The 21,583-nt window shown below is 42.9% G+C and overlaps 1 protein-coding gene across 1 annotated transcript in view; it reads right to left on the bottom strand.

Annotated features, from left to right (window-relative positions):
• The window catches only part of LOC123749222 (calphotin-like), a 42,820-nt gene extending 23,183 nt beyond the window's left edge, over positions 1 to 19,637 (bottom strand). Inside the window, exons 1-3 of the mRNA XM_069331644.1 lie at positions 19,481 to 19,637; positions 6,513 to 6,713; positions 5,725 to 6,167 (exon numbers count right to left, since the gene is read on the bottom strand). Coding sequence (XP_069187745.1) covers positions 5,725 to 6,167; positions 6,513 to 6,713; positions 19,481 to 19,637 — 801 coding nt within the window. The remainder of the gene's footprint in view (positions 1 to 5,724; positions 6,168 to 6,512; positions 6,714 to 19,480) is intronic.
• Positions 19,638 to 21,583: the final 1,946 nt, after the last annotated feature.

Here is a 21,583-nt window from a genome sequence, read left to right as displayed (position 1 = left end):
AAGAATTACAAATAATAAATTAGAGGAATACAAAGGAATCTTAGCTTAATGACGATTCCTTAAAGTGAGTCCCGACGCTTCCTCTAATTCTCCTGGGCTCGACTTGGAACCCTTAGGAGCTGGATAACATGGGAGTGGGCAGCTAGGAGAATTCTTCTCACATGCTGTGATTTGTTGTTGTTATGTGTCGTCACGACAAACTACCCAGCTATAATTCTACACCCTATCAGATGCATCAAATAAGGATAAGATACTTAGCTAATATGGGCACTGTTTAAGTTTGCCGAAATTCGCGTCCCAGGCTCTGGCTTAGCCTATCCAGGATAATGACGCGCTTCACTGGCCGGTCACGTGGAGTCACAAAGAACCAGATTAAAAAGGTTCCTTGTATGACACTGACACCAGGTGAAGATATTGTCTGCAAGGCTCTTCACACCTCACAGTGGCGACTTTCTTCAGGAGAATGGATAGCGTTTACCCTGATGGCTGGGTAATGGCATCTCCTCGTGAGCACTACGTGAACAGGTCCGCTCGGGAGCGTCTCAACACGTGCACTGGCGTCCTCTCCCTCCCCGCTCCGCGTCTCGCTTTCATTAACCAAGTTATTATTATGGATATTAGCATTTCTTGCGGTTGTGCTTGAAATGCTCGAGTTAGGACGGGTTTATCATTTGGAAGAGTTAAATATTATTATTTGCCAGTTCAGTGAGAGTAAACAGATAATGGAGAAGAATTAATGTCTCTCCAAGGCATTCACGTGTGACGTTAATTTTTATTACTAGATAACTGTTATGACTTTAACGCTCAATTCGGCTTTAGTTGGAGGTCAATTTATCTGTAATTAATTATCACACAGAACACTGCTTGTTATAGAGAATCGAATTCAATTCTCAGGCACATTGGATATAAATGTGTTTATTACAATGAAATCTGACGCAATACTGGCGTCGGGTGACGTAAGAATTCTAGCCTATTGTACAGATGTAATTATTAGTACATGTGAATTCTACGTTGTGTTAATTTTACTTACTACAATGATTAGTAGAATTAGTAATAATTAATGAGAATACAACAGTGTTGTATTCGGTGTTGGAAATTTCCAACATAACTCCGGGGGGAGGATTCTAGGGTCGTAGTGTACTGTGGAGTACTGACCTATCCCGAAGTTGGTATTAATATTAGTATATTAGTAAGTTAATATGTTAGTATGTTAGTACACACATAACGAACGTCCCGTATTTATCAAGGACTTACAAGAACTCAAGTCTTGCTATTTACATGTCAAATGAAACATGTTATTTATAACCTACACAATAATTAAAGATTTTAAATCACACAATTTAAACAACAGAATCTACTGTGATGGGAATATCTTGGGTCATAGTGACTTGTAATGGTTTGTTACGTGATATCACATCGCAGCACCATCATAGTTATCTAAGTGGGATGTAAAGGGAATTACTCTTGTTCAGAGTTGTAATAGGCTTGCAAATTCCGCCTACATTGTTGAGCAGCAGCTCTAGTGGGGCGGTTGCTTGGAGGATCAGGATTATTGTCCTCGGAAATTACTGGGGAAACTGGATCTGGCTGATATTTTTGCTCAGTCAATTCAAGGGGAACCAGCTTCTCTAAAGTTTTTAGAGTAGTGTTGCCTCGGCATAAAACTTTAACTACTCTCAGGACACCTTGATGATCTGGATGAATGGCAACAATTTTGCCTATAGGCCACTCTGACCTCAGTCCATCACTGTCGACTAGTACTAGGTCCCCTGGTTTTAATTGCACCTTATTGTAAGGACTCGAAGCTCCGTAGTGGTACTCGCGTAGAGCCGTGAGGTACTCTCGAGTCCACACCTCATTCCACCTGTTAATAACTCTGGAGAGATGCTGGTAGCTTTCCACCAAGTCTCCTCTGGTCACATGTGACGGGTCTACAGGGTCCTCTTCGGCTAAAGGGATGAGAGGGCTCAGTAGACCTCCATGGATCAAGTGTGTGGGGCTCAGAGGTTCTCTCTGGGTGAAATCATCAGACAGGTAGGTTATTGGGCGGTTATTGACTCACGCCTCGATTTCCACAACAATAGTTTGGAGTTCTGAGTAACTGACATTTTGTCGGTGTAAAGTTTTCCTTAGACACTTGTTAACTGTGCCTACCATTCGCTCATAGAACCCACCTTGCCAAGGGGCTCTCGGTGCTATGAATTTCCAGTGACATTGTCGTCTCTGTAGGACCGACTGTACTTCTGGGTGGTTCCAGACTTCTCGCAAACAAGTTTCTTCTGCCACAAAATTGGAACCATTGTCCGATATCATTAATTTGGGACAAGATCGGCGGGCAGCAAATCGGCGGAAAGCCTGGATGAAGGCTTCAGCACTCATGTCTGAAGTGACTTCTAAATGTACGCCTCTGGTTGTAGCACACGTAAATAGACAAATGTACGCTTTTACTGGTATATTATCTGGGTTACCAGTGAGAAGTAAGGCTCCTGTGTAATCAACACCAGTGGTTTCGAAAGGACGAAGATGAACCACTCGCTCTTCTGGGAGTGGTGGAGGTCCTGGGTAAGGACATACTCTAGCGTCGTATCTCTTACAGATTACACAAGATTTAATAATTGACTTAACTGTCTGATGACCTTGAGGAAGCCAGTACTTTTGTCTAAGGTCGGTGAGAGTATCTAAAACTCCACCATGTAAGGTACCATATTGATGGTAATGTAAGACAAGAAGTTTAGTGATGATGTGGTGACGAGGTAGAAGAATTGGATTCTTTGTGTCCAAATCAATTTTTGCATGAAGCAAACGTCCTCCACATCTTAGTATGTTATGAGTGTTGGCATCATACCAGATACCTAGAGACTTAGTTAATTTATCTGGAAGATTTTCATATTCGCTTCCATATGTCTCTTGTTGTGCCCGTTTGATCCAGTAGAGGATAGGATTGGGAAACTTATGTCGAATTCCTATCTTAGCAAGAAAATCAAACACATGTGCAGTCACTCATAATAATTTGCTTAAGTTAGAATAATGGTGAGGATCAATGGCTAATATTCGTTGAGATTCTGGTTCTTTCATGGGAGTGGTGATATTGGTCACTATGACTTGTGGCTTTTGTTTGGGCCACTGACTACCAACAAGCCATGAAGGTCCATTGAACCACAGCGAAGACTTGACAAGTTGTTTTAGTGTTAACCCTCGAGATAAATAATCTGCAGGATTGTCCTTAGTAGGAACATGTCTGAATTTATATCCAGCAGATAACTCATAAATCTCCCTGACACGATTACTAACGTAGGGAGTTTTGTTGTTATTGTTTCTTACCCATTGTAAGACTGCCTCGTTGTCTGACCACACTACAATCTCACCAAAGTGGATATTATTGAGTGTCTTTGCCAGGCAATGAGCCAATCTTACTCCCACCAGCAATGCAGTCAACTCCATTTGAGGCAAAGATCTCTTCTTATTGGGAGCAACTCTTGCTTTAGATGTGAGCAAAATTGATTGTGCACTATTAACTAAATAGACTACTGCGCCGTATGCTTTGCCAGAGGCATCGCAGAAAACGTGTAAATTGGTGGGTAAGTTTGGTCCTGAAGCATTACGAGGAAATTTCAAAACGCCTAACTGATTAAAATCCGTTGAGAGTATTTGCCATTTAGCTTGTAACTCACTTGGTAATGGATCATCCCATCCCATATGTTTCTGCCAGCACTCCTGCATTAGGAGTTTGCCCCTTATTAATATAGGAGTAAGTAGGCCTAAAGGATCAAATGGTTGACTGACAAACGAGAGCAGTGTTCTCATGGTAAGGGTTGAATTATCAGTTTGTACTGACTTGACATTCATCTCGTCAGTACTGGTGTTCCATTCCACGCCTAGAACCTTTAATTGACTGGGTACCTGATAATCTGGAAATTCTTTCTCGATTACCTGGTTGAGCAGTTCATTATTTGAGACCCATGACTGTAGTGGCATATTGGCTCCTAATAGTTCACGGTTAGCCTCATAGTAGATTTCTTACAGATCAGCTTGATCATTAGTTGTCCCCTGGAAATTGTCGACATACAAGTTGTCGCTAATGTCTGCCTTATAGGGGCTGTTTGATTTCTTCAAATGTGTGTCTAATGTTGCTTGCAAAAGAAACGGTGAGGACGTAGCTCCAAATAATACTGAGGCAAAACGATAGGTGATTACTTCACTGCTAGGATCCAGTGGATCCTTAATCCAGAGGAATTTTGTGTAGTTACTATCTTCCTCCTGCAAACCTACTTGGAGGAAAGCTTTGCTAATATCAGCAGTATAGGCGAACATACCTGTGCGAAATCGTAACAGCACATCATGTAGCCTTTGTGTTAGGCTAGGTCCCGTTTGGAGACATTAATTTAAAGACACACTGCTTGGCTTTACTTTAGCACTACAGTTAAAGACAATACGAATAGGTGTTGTCAATGAGTCTTTCACCACCGCGTGATGAGGTAAATAATGACCTGTTTTTCGGTCATCGTGTTCAACAACTTCAATGAATTTACTGTTAAGTTGTTGTTGGATAAGTTGATGATACATGTTCAGTTTGTCTGGCTGCTTCCGTAGTCGTGTTAATTGAGACTGCAATTGTGAGGCTGCCATAAAATAATTAACTGGAAGTTGTGGATGATCCAACTTCCATGGGAGTCTTACCCAGTATTGTTTATTTGAATAGACAACTGTATCCAGGTATTGCTGGTAAGTCCACGTATCATCAGGACTTGGTTGTTCAGGGATAATGCCTAAAGTGTCTAAATCCCACAAACGATGTATTGGTGGGTCAGACTCAATATCCTCAGATATTTCCCTGAAACGTAGGGGTGACTGTTCCAAGCCTAGTCACGCCACGATTATGTTATTGGATTGTTGGTTTGTGGACGCTGGACCTTGTCTGAAAAGCACCGGTCCCGTAAGCAATTTGCCTCCTGCAGACGACAACAAATTCATTCCGTGTTGTCTAGTGCATCCAGTTATTAACTTGTAATAATGATCCGCGCCTATAAGTATTCCAACATCTGTGAGGCAGTCAGAATTTATTTTGTAATCTGCTAGCCTCAGGCGGTTTCGTTTAAGATGTCTCGCAGTGCGAGCTAACACTGTGACCTGCAGGTCTGTAGGAAGTTTATCCACTACTACCGCTTGTATTGGACTAGTAGAAGATCCAAGTCTTACTAATACTTTAACTACCTTGTAGTCACGAGGTCCACTATTTGACAAGAAACCAGAAATATTTAACCTCACAATTTTGGCAGGTTTTAAATTTAACTCATCTACCAACTGTTGTGTAATGAAGGTTTTCTGTGAACCTTGGTCAAAAAGACCTCTAGTGTTAATTCTAGATCTTCGGTTTATTAGTTTAAGTTGAGCTGTAGGTAGAGTAGTATTATTGCCTGACTCAGTAGCAAGTACATTTACTTCTTGATGCACTTTGCAATATTGCACTGCGGTAGAATTCGTAGAATTCTCCCCAGTGGTCATGGTTAGTGTAGAAGATTTTCTACATAAGGCGTAGTGGTGTACACCTTGGTTACATCTGTTGCAGGGACGTAGCTGCACTACACATTTTTTGGGATCATGAGAGCCCATGCACCTGGTGCACTTGTGTATTTCTTGCAACCTTTTAATCCTAGCATTATAAGTAGGATAAACAGAACATTGGTAGGCGGTATGCCCTTGATTGCAGAGCAGACACCTTCTCACTTTGTTTGACTTGTTCTCTTTAGAAGACAAGTCATTGGTTATCTCACAAGGAGACATCGAATATGTACCTACATTTCCACTTCTTTTCTCAGTGGATGGAGTCGTTCTAGATGTAAATTTATTAGACTTATTTAAAGTCATTTTTGGTTTGACTGAAGTGTCAACTTGAGCTGAGTTACGATGGGAGTTAGTAGAGGAGTTTGAAACTTTCTCCCCGCCTTGGTTGGCTTTTTGTCTCTCGACTAAGGTATGTAGACCTTCTGTGATCTCTTTCAAAGTCAAAAAGGTCTTATTGTACATAGTACACAACTTATCTAAAGTTTCTCTTGGCAATTTTCGCTTAACAACTACTTTGGTCATCCATTCGGCTGACTGAACTTGGACTTTAAGGCTTAAGGCCTTGAGTAAAGAATCTAGCTCTAGTCTGAAAGTTTGGAGAGAATCTGTGGAATTATTGGCAGAAGGTAAATCTAGCAATTTCTGAACTAAGACAGTAACAGTTCTCTCTGTGTTATCGTAGTTGGTTTTGAGCAATTGAACAGCTGATGTGTACCCATCACTGGTCAGTGTTATATTAGAGTTCACTTTCAAGGCTTCATTTCGTAACAGGCCTTGTAAATAAGTGAATTTGGTGGTTTGAGGAACGTTAGCTTTAGAGTCTACCGCATCTACGAATTTACTCCAGAAATCGTCCCAACTTTCTGTATCTAATCCTGAAAATGTAGGTAAGGCTAAAGTAGGTAGACGGACCTCTGGTAGTTGGTTACTGAATTGAGACCCTGTGTTACTGGTATTGGATCCAGATTGTCTTGCTAATGTAGACAGCCTGTCAATTATATCTTGAGTCTCCTCTTCGTACTGGGAGATACCGTCTACAATTTGACTTACTTCATCAGGATCGGTTTCTACAGTATTTAGTAGAGCAATATAAGACTGACTTGTAGACTTGACTTGATCAAATTTCAGATCAGCTACTCTAACTGATGTCTCTAAGTGATAAGAGTCAATGGGAATATCTTTAGTTAAGTTCTCAGCCTTGTTAATTAATCTGGTCAAATGACCTTTAAGGCCAATGTAGGTTCTCCTTAATTGTTCAGGAGTAGCCATGTTGGGCTTAGGTTCAAACTTCACGGTGTTAGTATATGTATTACTAATGAAGCTTGGGTACTTGTTCATTAGTAGACAAGTAACATTAAATGTAGCCTAATTTAAGGTGGCTATTTATACTTTTCCTCACTTGAGGTTGAATGTACCTACCTACCTAACAACAAATAGCTAGATACTTTGTGCACTGTCTGAACTTCACCATTCGTTCTCGTCCGGTTAGCTCTTCTATATCACCATCAGAGTTAATGGAGATTATCCAGCAATACACAAAATAGATACACAAAATAATGAATACAAGAGAAATATTATGAAGACACTCCAATCAGAGTTATCTCAAAGTTAATCCCACCCTGTATAGGGTCAGCACAAATAGTATAATACATACAACACTGACTAGCTCAGGTCTAGTCGTAATAATTCCTAACTAAGAACTATAAATTTATTTAGTCTGGGTTTGTACCAAATTCAGCACAATCTCAGCCTAAATTCTACCTAATAACATTGGTAAAGATTATTGTGGTGCAGTAAGGTGAATATAGCTGTGCTGTATTTTTGGGTTTTTTGTTTTTATAAGAGTGCACTTACACACACAAGTGCAAACATATAAAGGTTATGAGCTAATGCTCCTGGTGACCTAAAGATTCATACTTCTGTATGAGGTATAGGTCTAAGTGTTGTGGGTAATTAACTGTGTCCCACTACAGCTACCTTATACATGAGGTGAAAGTAGCAATATGTTAGTGTGATTTTGACTAACTGATGTGTTACACTGTTAGTTGACACAATTAATTAAATAGTTAGTCTAGCTTATATCACCCAAGGATTAGTTATTAATGATTAATATTTTAATTATAAATTTAATGCCTATCCGGTTCGAAGGACCATAATGTGGGACATTTGGGGCTTGAATCTAATTATTTAAATATTAATGTAGTAAATTAAATTACGAAGGACCACCCACTTTTATAGTAAAGAGGGAAACTGAGAAATTATGATCATTTGATAATTCCTAGATGAACCAGTAACTATGGATAAAATACTAGAGAATATGATCATAGAAATAATTAATGGGCTGTATAATTAAATGAATCAAACCTCAAACACCTACATTGGGGGGTTATTACTGGAACTCAGTACGTCCAGGAACTAGTGTGGTTCGTTCACTAATCCAAGATATAATAATCTAATCCTATGAATAATTGTGAAATAATTGTCATTATCATTAATGGGAACATAGATTATGAATATAATAATAATAATCATAATAAACACATGTCAATCCAATAAACAGAGTTCTGCATATAAAGAATTACAAATAATAAATTAGAGGAATACAAAGGAATCTTAGCTTAATGACGATTCCTTAAATTGAGTCCCGACGCTTCCTCTAATTCTCCTGGGCTCGACTTGGAACCCTTAGGAGCTGGATAACATGGGAGTGGGCAGCTAGGAGAATTCTTCTCACATGCTGTGATTTGTTGTTGTTATGCGTCATCACGACAAACTACCCAGCTATAATTCTACACCCTATCAGATGCATCAAATAATGATAAGATACTTAGCTAATATGGGCACTGTTTAAGTTTGCCGAAATTCGCGTCCCAGGCTCTGGCTTAGCCTATCCAGGATAATGACGCGCTTCACTGGCCGGTCACGTGGAGTCACAAAGAACCAGATTAAAAAGGTTCCTTGTATGACACTGACACCAGGTGAAGATATTGTCTGCAAGGCTCTTCACGCCTCACAGTGGCGACTTTCTTCGGGAGAATGGATAGCGTTTACCCTGATGGCTGGGTAATGGCGTCTCCTCGTGAGCACTACGTGAACAGGTCCGCTCAGGAGCGTCTCAACACGTGCACTGGCGTCCTCTCCCTCCCCGCTCCGCGTCTCGCTTTCATTAACCAAATTATTATAATGGATATTAGCATTTCTCGCGGTTGTGCTTGAAATGCTTGAGTTAGGACGGGTTTATCATTTGGAAGAGTTAAATATTATTATTTGCCAGTTCAGTGAGAGTAAACAGATAATGGAGAAGAATTAATGTCTCTCCAAGGCATTCACGTATGACGTTAATTTTTATTATTAGATAACTGTTATGACTTTAACGCTCTATTCGGCTTTAGTTGGAGGTCAATTTATCTGTAATTAATTATCACACAGAACACCGCTTGTTATAGAGAATCGAATTCAATTCTCAGGCACATTGGATATAAATGTGTTTATTACAATGAAATCTGACGCAATACTGGCGTCGGGTGACGTAAGAATTCTAGCCTATTGTACAGATGTAATTATTAGTACATGTGAATTCTACGTTGTGTTAATTTTACTTACTACAATGATTAGTAGAATTAGTAATAATTAATGAGAATACAACAGTGTTGTATTCGGTGTTGAAAATTTCCAACATAACTCCGGGGGGAGGATTCTAGGGTCGTAGTGTACTGTGGAGTACTGACCTATCCCGAAGTTGGTATTAATATTGTCGATTACCATATTCTATGCAGGTACAAAATAATTCCTGAACGTCCCTCTCATGTCACTGGAAGGGAAGTGAGAGGGGCACCTTCCGTACCTTCCACAGTCTGTCGTGTCTGTCCTCATTTCCATTATTCCCGAAGTGCAGGCACCTGAGAATCAAGAGGAATCTATCACACAACATATACTGGATGAACACGGGTGATGGAACAAGACTGTACAAGACTGTCTTTGCTCCAATAATCCTGGACGACAGCTTTCTCGGAGTGCTTCATCATCATGCTGAGTGCAGGAAACACGTACATATCGTCAATTATCGTGTCCTTCCATCGCGTAAGGCGTGAGGCGTGAGGCAGGTAAAATACCGGCGTCTATGAAGCTGTGAGCGTACCTGTTTGACTCAGTCACAAGATGGGTCATGAATTCGTGGTCGAAATACGCCTGAAAATATTCCATTTCTGCCATATCATCCCCAGTATACGGGAATAATGGTGTAACACAAACATCGGTGGCATCAAACGTTGGTATTTGTGGGACAAATGTGGCACAATCCTCCCACACAAGTGCACCCGGGGGTTCGGTGTTGGCGCCAACACCACCACGAGCACCAAAAACACCGCTTTGTCGTCTGGTGCTGGAGCTGCGTAAAGGTATGGTAGGTGATAAGCCAGATTTACGTAACGTAAGCCTACCACAAACACCTGATGTTGAGGGGCCACTGTCGTCATTGTCCTGTTGCTGCGAGACACGCTGCCGCCTGCCGCGAAGTGTTGTAATGATGTAATATGCTGACACTAGCAAGGGACACTAAACATCGTGTCTTAGCTTGGTCTTATCTTCTCCTCCTCTTCTCCCTTTCTTCTTTTTTCTCTCTTCTTTCGCCTTTCTTCTCTCTTCTCTCTTCTTACTTCTTTCTCACATGATCTTTGACAAGCGACCGGGGTCCTCAGGGGTGCGTCCGTCCTGGAGTCCATTCTGGCACCTAGAAGGAATGGAGCACAGCTTGTTTTACCGCATCGTAGTTGGTGCATTCTTGGAAGTCGAGCATAGTGTAGGCTTCACGAGCTTCACCTGTGAGCCTCCCTTGAACCAGCTCCGCCCACTCCGCCCTCGGCCACCTCTTCAAAGCAGCAACCCTTTCGAAGTGGTCGAAGAAACTTTCGGCTTCATTTGGCACAAAGACCGGCAGATCTCGTTCCCTCACTCGTCGGTCCTCCTGTTGCGGCGGAGCAGGTGCACCTAGTCCTAGTTCAGCTCGCTTCAGCTCCACCTCCTTGTTGGCTTCTATCTCCTGCTGTCTCATCCTAGCTTCTCGCTCGTGTTCTTCCCTGCGTAGCTGTGCTTCTCGCTCTTGTTCTTCCCTGCGTAGCTGTGCTTCTCACTCCTCACGCTTCAGCTGTGCTTCTCGCTCCTCACACTACAGCTGTGCTTCTGCTTCTCGCTCTTCTTTGCGCTGTTGTGCTTCTTCTCTCCTCAGCTGCGCTTCTCGCTCTTCTCTGCGCTGCTGTGCTTCCAGCTGCAGCTTCATTATCTCCAGCTTAATGCTGTGCCTGCTGCCGCTGGATCCCCTGCTGCTTCCACCAATGCTCAGGTGTTCTCCCACACTGGCAGGTGTTTGTGGCCGTTCCTCCCCTAAAGCTTCGTCTCGTGCTCTGAGCTGTGCCATTATCTCCAGTCTTCTTTCTCCCACTCTGGCAGATCTCAGCTTTATCCCAAAATGGTCTGCTATTGCCAGTAACTGTGTCTTGGTGCACTCCTCCAGCACCTGTTCATCTCTAGTGTCAACAAACCATGTTACTTTATCATCCTCCAACTTGTGCTATGAGTGATAACCTGCACCTGATACCTAATACCACTGCCAACTACCACCACTGCAACCTTTACTTCGATTGTTATAATGGCGAGGTCGCCAATGTTGGGGTTTTCCTCTACTCACGGGTGAGCAACCGTTATCAGTACTTATCCTGGCAAGGTCGCCAATGTTGGGGATATGTATATCCTCCAGCACCTGTTCATCTCTAGTGTCAATAAACCTTGTTACTTTATCATCCTCCATCTTGTGCTATGAGTGATAACCTGCACCTGATACCTAATACCACTGCCAACTACCACCACTGCAACCTTTACTTCGATTGTTATCCTGGCGAGGTCGCCAATGTTGGGGTTTTCCTCTACTCTCGGGTGAGCAACCGTTATCAGTACTTATCCTGGCAAGGTCGCCAATGTTGGGGATATGTATATAGTTCCACTCTCCGGTGGTGAACAACAGTTATCTCAAGGTCACTCACCGTAGCCCTGCGGGTCTTCACTCTATCCTCACGGCGCCACTGCACGCCAGGAGAGTATCCCAGTCAATCCCAACCGGCCTCTGATTGAGAAGGAGTGGGAACACAACTCGTTCACTTAACTGTTATGTGCCCGCCCCAACAATAGGGCTTTACTGTTAACCTCAAGGTCGCCAACTGGTGTTTTCGGTGTCCAGTAACACGTCAGTGGACTGGTTGAATTGTGGTATCCTTGGCAAGGTCACACTCAATAGATCAGGATATCAGGCAGGTACTTACTTTTATCACTCTTTGCTTTCAAGTATAATGTAGCTACAAGATAAATGGAGGGGATGATATAAACACAAATGTATTTTGTATTTTACTTAAAACTCATTCAAAGATGTCACAAGGTCATATCGATAAATAATCAGCTGATCGGGCGGAAGTCGGTCGTTCCCACGTATATTATACACTCACTACGGTGGCAAGACTCCCCCTCTCGTCAATGTCACGATCAGCTGGGCGCCCTCCTCCGCGCGAAAGTTTATTGCTTGTTTCCCTGGCGTCATGCGCGCTGTTTCTTTAAGTTCTCAAAGATCACTAGAAGTTCGCACACTCGATATTTGCAACAATAGCACGTATTACTTCGCTACACTGTACTTGGGCTCAAACAATCGTTTCTATAATAAATGCGACAATAATTCACTGTCATAGTATTTCACACTGCCCTTCCTTCAATGATATCTTATGAAGTATTTAACACTGGAGTTCTCAGTACTTGCTTTCGTGGGCGATAACACAATAAATCACTGCACTCTCAAATGATTATTCAATGCACGAACATAGACATATATAATATAGATAAATCAGACATCAATAAATGGTAAATAAATAGTTACTGGGCACATAGCCTAACTTCCAAATACTGGCATAATATTATATATAATTTCTCACTATATGTTCACATTAAAGTCTCATGAAAGGCATTCTCAACACAGTAAATTCATCACTTAATCCGGGTGCCTGTACGCACCAATAATAATATATATAAATATCGTGAGTACTCTTGATAGTACTATTCTGCATACTGGTGCCTTACTGTGACATAGGTGAGACTTGCTCACGACATACCAAATCCTCAGGCTAAATAATATAGCTGAATAATATAGCTGACTAAAGGGGAATTGGGAGGGAAACTAGAACCACCTACTTCCACCTATCCTCCGATGAGAGTTGAGTTGTAGCTCCTGGTCCTGGCTCCTGCCTCGTGTCGGGAACACCCCCACACACACGTTGTCGTGTCCTCCAGGAACTCAATCACTGTCCCACCTTTAGCGCGTCGTCTCTGTGCCTTCTTCCCAGCAGGTCCGTGCTCCTCCTCGACTTCTTGTAGGGTTGGAGTCGGTCTCCTGGCCGTCGACTTCTCCCAGCTACGGCTGCCCGCCTACTTCTCGGCTGCAGTCGTCCGGATTCCCAAATAGTCCTCTTCTTCCTCTGCTACCCAGTGGCTCTGGTCAGCCACTACGCCGTCACGAATGGGTGAACTGCCTCAGACGTCGCCTACATCACTGCACAGACTTCACTTCTTCTTGCACAGTACCTGTCCTGGAGCACTTGTTGCTCAATAACCGTCGATTCCCTCTCTGGTTCAACACATGAACTAAGGAAGACCTCACAGAGTACTGGCAGACTTCAGGTGACGCATAAAATCCACGGGAGCGGGAAACAACTGTCAAACTGACAGGACCAATCTTCGCACGTCCAACCTCTTTGACGTATCGTGTCTGACTGATGGCGCCAACGCGACGCGCTGCCTGGACCCCCTTTCCTTCGTGACGTCACTTTCGCCACGGGAGGTTTTCATTGGCTCCCTGTGCCACATTGCTGTCGGTGACCAATCCGGTGTTACTGACGTCACACAGTTTTGGCGGGGAAACAGGAGAGCCAGCGCCATCTTGGCTTCCTAAAGGGCCTAAACCACAGGCCAAAACATTATTGTTTCACAAATTTCTCGGCTCTCCGAGAACACTCCACTCTCCCACATATATCAAATTGATGCCTGCGACGTAGAGAACGCTTGGGTAAAGTGGACATGACTCTTACTGCAGGTGTGGGAGAAATATAAGGGGGGGAACACCGTCACAGTAGTAGTTTTAGTTCTTGTTTTGTGAATAAATTGTTTTGTTATAGAAACGGTCGTTTACGTCAAACCTTCCAATATTACTGCCCCACATTTCATGTTCTGCAACGCTCTGCCTGCTTATGTTCATATTAAGTCTGTATCTAAAGCTCGAGTCCATTGCACAGCACCACACTTCTATAAATAAGAGGTGAGAATCCGTCGGCTACCCTTTATTAGTTGTCAAACTAGGAGGAGCCAGCGACCTAAGTGACAGGTGTTACTCGAGTGGTTTCGCCTGGCGGTTTGCTCCCGCGGTCCTATGATCTTAGGTTTTAAGATTAAATATCTGCCACTGGCAGCTCTTGCTGTTTAAGGTCTGCCTCTCTTGCGAGGTAGTTACGATTAACGTAACATCAATAGGACTTAATTCTTTTGATAACCTGTCAAAGAAAAAATCTCACAATCACATCATGAATTTATTGGAGAACGACCGACACTGGGATGTATGCATTAATATGCGTCCAACACGTCACATCCGAATCAAATTCGTGCATTATTTGCAATCATATTGACCGTCTGCTCTCCTTCATCTCCAACAGTTATGGGAGAAATATAAATCGCACATGACTGTAGATGTTATCCATCGAATACGCAAGGAAAATTCATATATTAACATGGATTTCACAGGAAAAGTCTGCAACGAAGCGTTGATAATGATCGAAGATTTGTTCTTAGAAATCGCGAACAAAGTTCTCAATCAGTTGGAACTGCCATCATCGAATCAATCTGTTGCTGCTTTCTTTGATGTAGAATTGCGTCGTGAACATAATTACAAGACGGGTGATCTGTTGTGGTATGTTCAATCAAATATTCCTAAGGTAACGCTTGAGCGAAAAGGCATTTACAACAAAATAATTCAAACTGTCAATAAAGGGCTTGATGAAATCTTCTTAGATGCGCCAGAATGAACTGGTAAATCCTTCCTAATTAATTGATTCTGGCAACATTTCGATCCCAAAATGAAATAACGTTAGCTCTTGCATAGTCCGGAATACCTGCGACATTGCTACCAGGTGGAAGAACTGCTACTGCGGCTTTAAAATTGCCATTGAACATGCAATTCATTGAAACTCCCACGTGCAATATTTCCAAAGGATTTGGCGTGGGAAAAGTATTGCAGAAATGCAAACTTATGAATGCACAATGAGGATGGGATGAATGCACAAAGGCCTACAAAAAATCGCTCGAGGCTCTTGATCGATCATTGTATGATTTGCGTGGAAACATCAGACCATTTGGGAACGCAATAATATTGCTTTCAGGAGATTTCAGGCAAACATTACCTGTAATTCCTCGATTGACACCAGCGGATAATATAAATGCTCGACTGATATAGTCTACTTTGTGGCGCCAGGTAAAGACGCTTAAATTAACTACAAATATGCGTGTCCAGCTGCAAAACGATCCATCAGCTGAGATATTCTCACATAAATTTTTGGAAACTGGGAACGAAAACGGCCGGTTGATCTGACCTCAGGACGAATTTCATTGCCTCATAGCTTCTACAATTTAGTGACGTCAAAAGAAGAACTGATTGAAAAAGTATTTCCAAATATTCCAAAAAATTATAAGAATCACGATGGACTCAGTGAACGAGCTGTTCTTGGGGGCCAAGAACAAAGACATCTACGAACTTAACAATATTATTCAGTCTAACATCCAAAGCAAGGCAGTCACATACACGTCCGTCGAAACTGTTGTGGAAGCAGATGAAGCGGTTAATTATACAAGAGAATTGTTGAATTCACTCGATCTGCCCGGGGATACCATCACACGTACGGCAATTAAAAATCGGCGTGCTAATTATTTTGTTGCGAAATATCAACCAGCCAAAACTTTGCAAGGCCACTCGCCTTGCAGTAAAATACTTAATCAGCAACGTTGTAGAAGAAACAATCTTGGCAGAACCTTTCAAAGGTGAAGATGTCCTCATTCCTCGCATTCCTATTATTCCAGATATGCCATTTCAATTTAAGAGATTGTGATTTCCAATTCGATTGGCGTTTGCAATCAACATCAACAAAGCTCAGAGCCAATGTTTAGAATTGTGTGGTTTATAACTACACACAGATTGCTTTTCACATGGGCAAATATATGTTGCGTGTTCTAGAGTCGGCAAACCAGACAATCTCTATCTCCACAGTTAATAGAACAACAAAAAATATTGTATACCCACAAGCATTATGAAATTAAACATATTAGAAACGTGCGCTTTCTCTTTTCTTTCTTTCCTATTTAACCAGATTGAGCCACAGCAACACGTGGCGGGTACAGCTAGTATTTATTAAATCAGTTGAGCTAGGCAGAGTGCCAGAGTCATGGAAGGTTGCTAATGTGGTACCAATTTTTAAGAAAGGAGATAGATCACTAGCATCAAACTATCGGTCAATTAGCCTAACGTTTATTGTGGGAAAGTTAATTGAATAGATAACTGCAAATACACTTCGTCTTCATCTTGAAAAACATAAATTAATAAATGATTCACAGCCTGGTTTTCCAAATTTAGCAGTCTCCGTGGTGTAGTGGTAAGACACTCGCCTGGCGTTCCGCGAGCGCTATGTCATGGGTTCGTATCCTGGCCAGGGAGGATTTACTGGGCGCAATTCCTTAACTGTAGCCTCTGCTTAACGCAACAGTAAAATGTGTACTTGGACGAAAAAACGATTCTTCGCGGCTGGGGATCGTATTCCAGGGACTATAGGATTAAGGACTTGCCCGAAATGCTACGCGTACTAGTGGCTGTACAAGAATGTAACAACTCTTGTATATATCTCAAAAAAAAAAATGGCAGTTCATGTTTAACAAATTTGCTATCATTTTATTCAAGAATAGTTGAGACAATTAATAGTGGTAAGGATTGTGATGTTGTGTACTTTGACTTTAGCAAAGCTTCTGATAGTGCCACATGAAAGACGTATTAAAAAGATACTCATGGTATTGGGGTGCTATACTAAGTTGGATTAGGGCATGGCTATACCAAAGGAAACAGTGATTTAGTATGAATGGGGTTAAGTCAGAGTGGGAAAATGTTTTAATTAGAGTGCCTCAGAGCTCTGTCCTGGGACCTCTATTGTTTATAATATATATAAATGATTTAGATTCAGGTTTGAGTAACAACATTTGCAAATTTGTCGATGATACAAAAATCGGCAGGGGAAATTAACACGGGAGAAGTATCACTATCACTTAAAGTAGATCTAAACAGGGTTCTGAAATAGTCAAACGATTGGTAGATTCAGTTTAATGTTGACAAATTTAAAGTTTTTAGGTTAGGTAATGATGATATAGTTACATGATACGAGCTAGATGGTGTTGAGATTGCGAAAGGGTTCAGGGAGTTATGATTAGTTAGAATTTAAAACCAAAGGATCAATGCATGGAAGTTCGTAATAAAGCAAATAGGACACTGGGATTTATTCATTGAAGCATTAGTAACAAGATGCCTGGTTTTGTTCTTCAGTTATATCGTCCACCGGTTAGGCCCCATTTAGATTTTGCAGTTCAGGTTTAGTCGCTGTACTATAGAACATAAGAACATAGGTAACTGCAGACGGCCTATTGACCCATACGAAGCAGCTCCTATCTATAACCACCCAATCCCACTCATATACATGTCCAACCCGCGCTTGAAACAATCGAGGGACCCCCATCTCCACCACGTTACGCGGCAATTGGTTCCACAAATCAACAACCCCTGTTACTGAACCAGTATTTACCCAAGTCTTTCCTAAATCTAAACTTATTCAATTTATACCCATTGTTTTGTGTTCTGTCTTGTGTTGATAATTTTAGTACCCTATTAATATCCCCTTTGTTATATCCATTCATCCACTTGTAAACCTCTATCAATTCCTTTCTCTCCCCCCCCCCCAAGCTGTTGCTGGGGCTCCTAATTCTTCTGCTCTCTTGATTCGCACTGATGTTCCATTGTCCCCTTACTTTTTCCTTTGCCTCTCCATTGTTCTGCTGCTCGTATCTTTGTGGGGAAATGGTACACAGTTTGTTCCATTTATCTCCCCCCGAGTGTCCCGCTTTCTCTTCCTGATCTGAAACACCTCTTGGACTCCTTGCCAGAGCCTGTGCTCCTGCTGGGTGATTTCAATTGTCGTCATTCTCTTTGGGGTGATGTTCTGACGAATACCCGAGGTCGCCTTCTTGAGCCGTTTATCCTCTCTTCTTCCCTGTCTCTTCTGAATTCTGGTGAGCCCACTCATTTGGATTCTCGGACTCGCACCCTTTCCTGTCTTGATCTTTCTCTTTGTTCATCTTCTCTTTACTCTGATTTCACGTGGCAGGTTCTTGATGACCTCCATCGCAGGGACCATTTCCCTATCCTTGTTTCCTTTTTCTCTTTTCGTCCTTCCCTCTCCTTCCGTAGGTGGCAGTTTGCTAAAGTGGACTGGAACCTATTTACCATCAGTGCTGCTCTCTCTGACCTCTCCCTTCTGCCTCTCCCTCGCGTTCTCCTCCTTTTTCATGACACTGTCTTCGACGCTGCCCCCCACTCTATTCCTCGCTCTTCCTCTCGGGTCCGGGGAAGTGTGTTCCCTGGTGGAATGCAGACTGTGCTCGAGCTGTCCGCTGTAAGCGTGCAGCCTGGAAGAGGCACCGCCGTCGGCAGACGGCCGATTCTTTTCTTTTCTTTAGCTTTTCTTTTTCTTTGCTTTTTAGCGGAAAGCAAGTGCGGTGGCCCGTAGGGCCATCCATATGGCTAAACGTGAATGTTGGGCATCTTATGTCTCCACAATTACGTCCGAAACTTCCCTGCCACAGATCTGGAAGCGTATCCGCAAGATAGCGGGTAAGTTCGTTCCCAATGTTTGACCGGTCCTTCACCTCCGTGGTACTTTTGTGGTGGACCCGTTGCAGGTTGCTACTGAACTGGGTTCCCACTTTCTTCTGTTAGCTCTGGTCTTCAATTCCCCAATTTTTCCTTCTTCGTAAACCTGTCCTTGAGTCTCGTCCTTTAGATTTCTGCACTCGACTTCGACTTTCCTATAACGATCCCTTCTCTCTCTCTGAACTTCGTTCTGCCCTGGCCCTCTGCGGTTCTACGGCGGCGGGCTCCGATGGTACTCATTATGAGATGCTTCGCCATCTCCCTCCATGCACGTCTCAGTATTTACTGAGTCTATATAATCGGATCTGGGAGTTGTCGTCAGTCTCTGAGGACTGTGTCGATGCTGTTGTCCTCCCTGTTCGCAAACCAGGGTCTCTGGGAACTTCGCCTAAGGACTTTCGCCCTATTGCCCTCACAAATTGTGTCTGCAAACTCTTTGAAGGTATGGTTAACGTTCGTCTGATGTGGTTCCTGAAACACCATCACCTCCTCTCCCCTTCTCAATTTGGTTTCCACAAGTGCCGCAGCACGACAGATGTCCTGGTGAACTTGGAGGTCGATATTCGTACTGCTTTTGCTGCGAAGACCTCCGTTGTTGCCGTCCTTTTTGACCTGGAAAAGGCTTACGACACCACTTGGCGATATCATATTCTATCCCAGCTTCATTCTTTTGGCCTTCGTGGTCATCTCCCTCTCTTTCTCTGCAGCTTCCTCTCTCGTCGTTCCTTTCGGGTGCGCCTTGGTACCGCTCTCTCTGCCTCTTTTCAGCAGTACGAAGGTTTGCCCCTGAGTAGTGTTCTGAGCTTTACTCTTTTCTGGTTGCCCTCAATGGTTTTCTTTCCTCTCTTCCTTCAGGTGTCTTCTCCGCTGTTTATGTCTCACCCTTGGCTGTCAGGGTGATGATTCGCCTCTCCTTCAGCGCCGGCTTTAACTTGCGATTGATGCCGTGTCGTCTCTTGTCGAAGCCACCGATCATGGCTTCAAGTTCTCTACTTCTAAGACTTGTGCCATGTCTTTTACTCGGAAACGAGTCGTTCATCGTCCCTCTTTGTTACTTTATGGTCATCCCCTTGAGTACAAAGATTCCGCGAAGCTTTTGGGGTTATTCCTTGACACTCGTTTGTCTTGGTCTCCCTATATCTCTTACTTCTGTGTTGAGTGCTCTAAGGCCCTTACCCTCCTTCGGGCATTGTCCCATACTTCTTGGGGAGCGGATAGGCGCACTCTCCTTGCTTTACATTCCTCTCTCGTCCTGTCTAAGCTCGATTATGGTTGCCCTGCTTACTCGTCTGCTTCTCCTTCTACTCTTCGCCGTCATGATGCTTTGCACCATACTGGGTTGTGCCTCAGTTTTGGTGCCTTTCGTTTGACTCCTGTCCTTTGCTTGTATGTTGACACTGGCTTCCTGTCTCTCCAGGACCGCCGTGATCGCTACTGTCTTCGCTATCTTGCGCAGTCCTTACAACATCCTTCCTCTCGCCTCTGTCGTGCTTTAACTTTTACCCCTTCTGTGGTTCCTGTTCCTCTTCACCACCTCCCTCTTTCTGTCCGGTTATCTCGCTTACAGGATTCTCTTTCCGTTCGTGTTTCTAATGTTTCTCCTCGTGTGTGAGATTTTTTTCTACGCCTACCTCCCTTAGGAGGTGGACTACAAGTTTAAAGGCTGCTCACGGCAGTTAAGCATGAGTCCAATACAAAAAGGAAAAGCGGGAGCAAACCGCCAGGCCTCCACCACTAGAGGTGAAAACCTGTCCACAATAGGCCACTGGCTCCTCCTAGTTAAACAGGACGTTAAAACTAATAAAGGGTAACCGACGGTTTCTAACAATCAAATAATTATATTTGATGTGGCTCTATGAATTGGAATTCGAATTCCCAAGAGCAGCCGTCATTTCAAGATCACATCAACATTTATTAATATGCAGAAATATGGTGGAATAATATGGTTGAAGGGTTGACATCAAAGACCGTTTTCTATAACATAACAATTTATTAATAACAAGAGACTAACTACTACATTACCGAGTTTACGTTACGTTAATGTCCGTCCAGTGGCACGATAACAAACAGCTAAATATCAACCCTTGCTGTGAGGCTGCATACTGAACTAACCTGAACACAGCTGTGCCCACTGATGACGCAATATTGCAAATCAAAGAAAAATATCACAGACTAAGTTACTCCACAGCGAATGGTTACGCTATTGTCCATCAAGTGGCATTTGCAACACAGCTATTCAACAGCCCCTCGAGAAGTGACAGCAGGCTCCATCTTGCTGACACTTCGGGCTGACAACATGAACTAACTGAACAAATGAAGGATATCCACTGAAGACACAAGCATGCAATCAATAGTGTCTCGGTTTCCCTGACAGCTACTATAATCACAAGCTTAGGGGTCCTCCTGCCCCCCAGGAGAGACCCACGTAACTAGGCGGGTAGTCGAACAGTGACCCCCCCCTATCACAACCCAATGTGAACACTCTTTGCAACTCCCTACAAGAAGCTGCCCTGTAAATAATAACAAAGACAGGCAAGGCGGGATTCTGGGACACAGCTCCACAAATCCCTAGATGACTCTACTCTCGTCACCAGACGACAACCAAAAGAAATTGCCTTAAGTGATTAATTACGTTAATTGACTGATCGCAGCAGTCAGCAACAAAGTACTACGGTAATCACAAACAATTGTCTCACACTAGACAACATCATGGTGATACTCTACGTTAATCTTTAACACTTGTCTCTCTTGTTAACAATAACTCAAACTTATATTACATCACACTTGACTCCTAGCAAGTATTCAGTGAGTAATCCTCAATTAAGGTCAAACGGACCACTAATTACATCCCCATTGAGTTACATTAACTAAGCCTACCCTAACTTGGTAGCTTCTCAACAGTCTGTGTCAAAAAATTACTAGTGAGTGTTAATTACCCTAATTAGCTCCGATCAATTAATTAACTGTCACCAGGACCGATAATTA

This window comes from Procambarus clarkii, chromosome 26 (assembly GCF_040958095.1).
Source record: "Procambarus clarkii isolate CNS0578487 chromosome 26, FALCON_Pclarkii_2.0, whole genome shotgun sequence".
Taxonomy (NCBI): domain Eukaryota; kingdom Metazoa; phylum Arthropoda; class Malacostraca; order Decapoda; family Cambaridae; genus Procambarus; species Procambarus clarkii.
The sequence above is the reverse complement of the archived record's forward strand: the minus strand, read 5'-3'. Positions and strand labels throughout refer to the sequence as shown.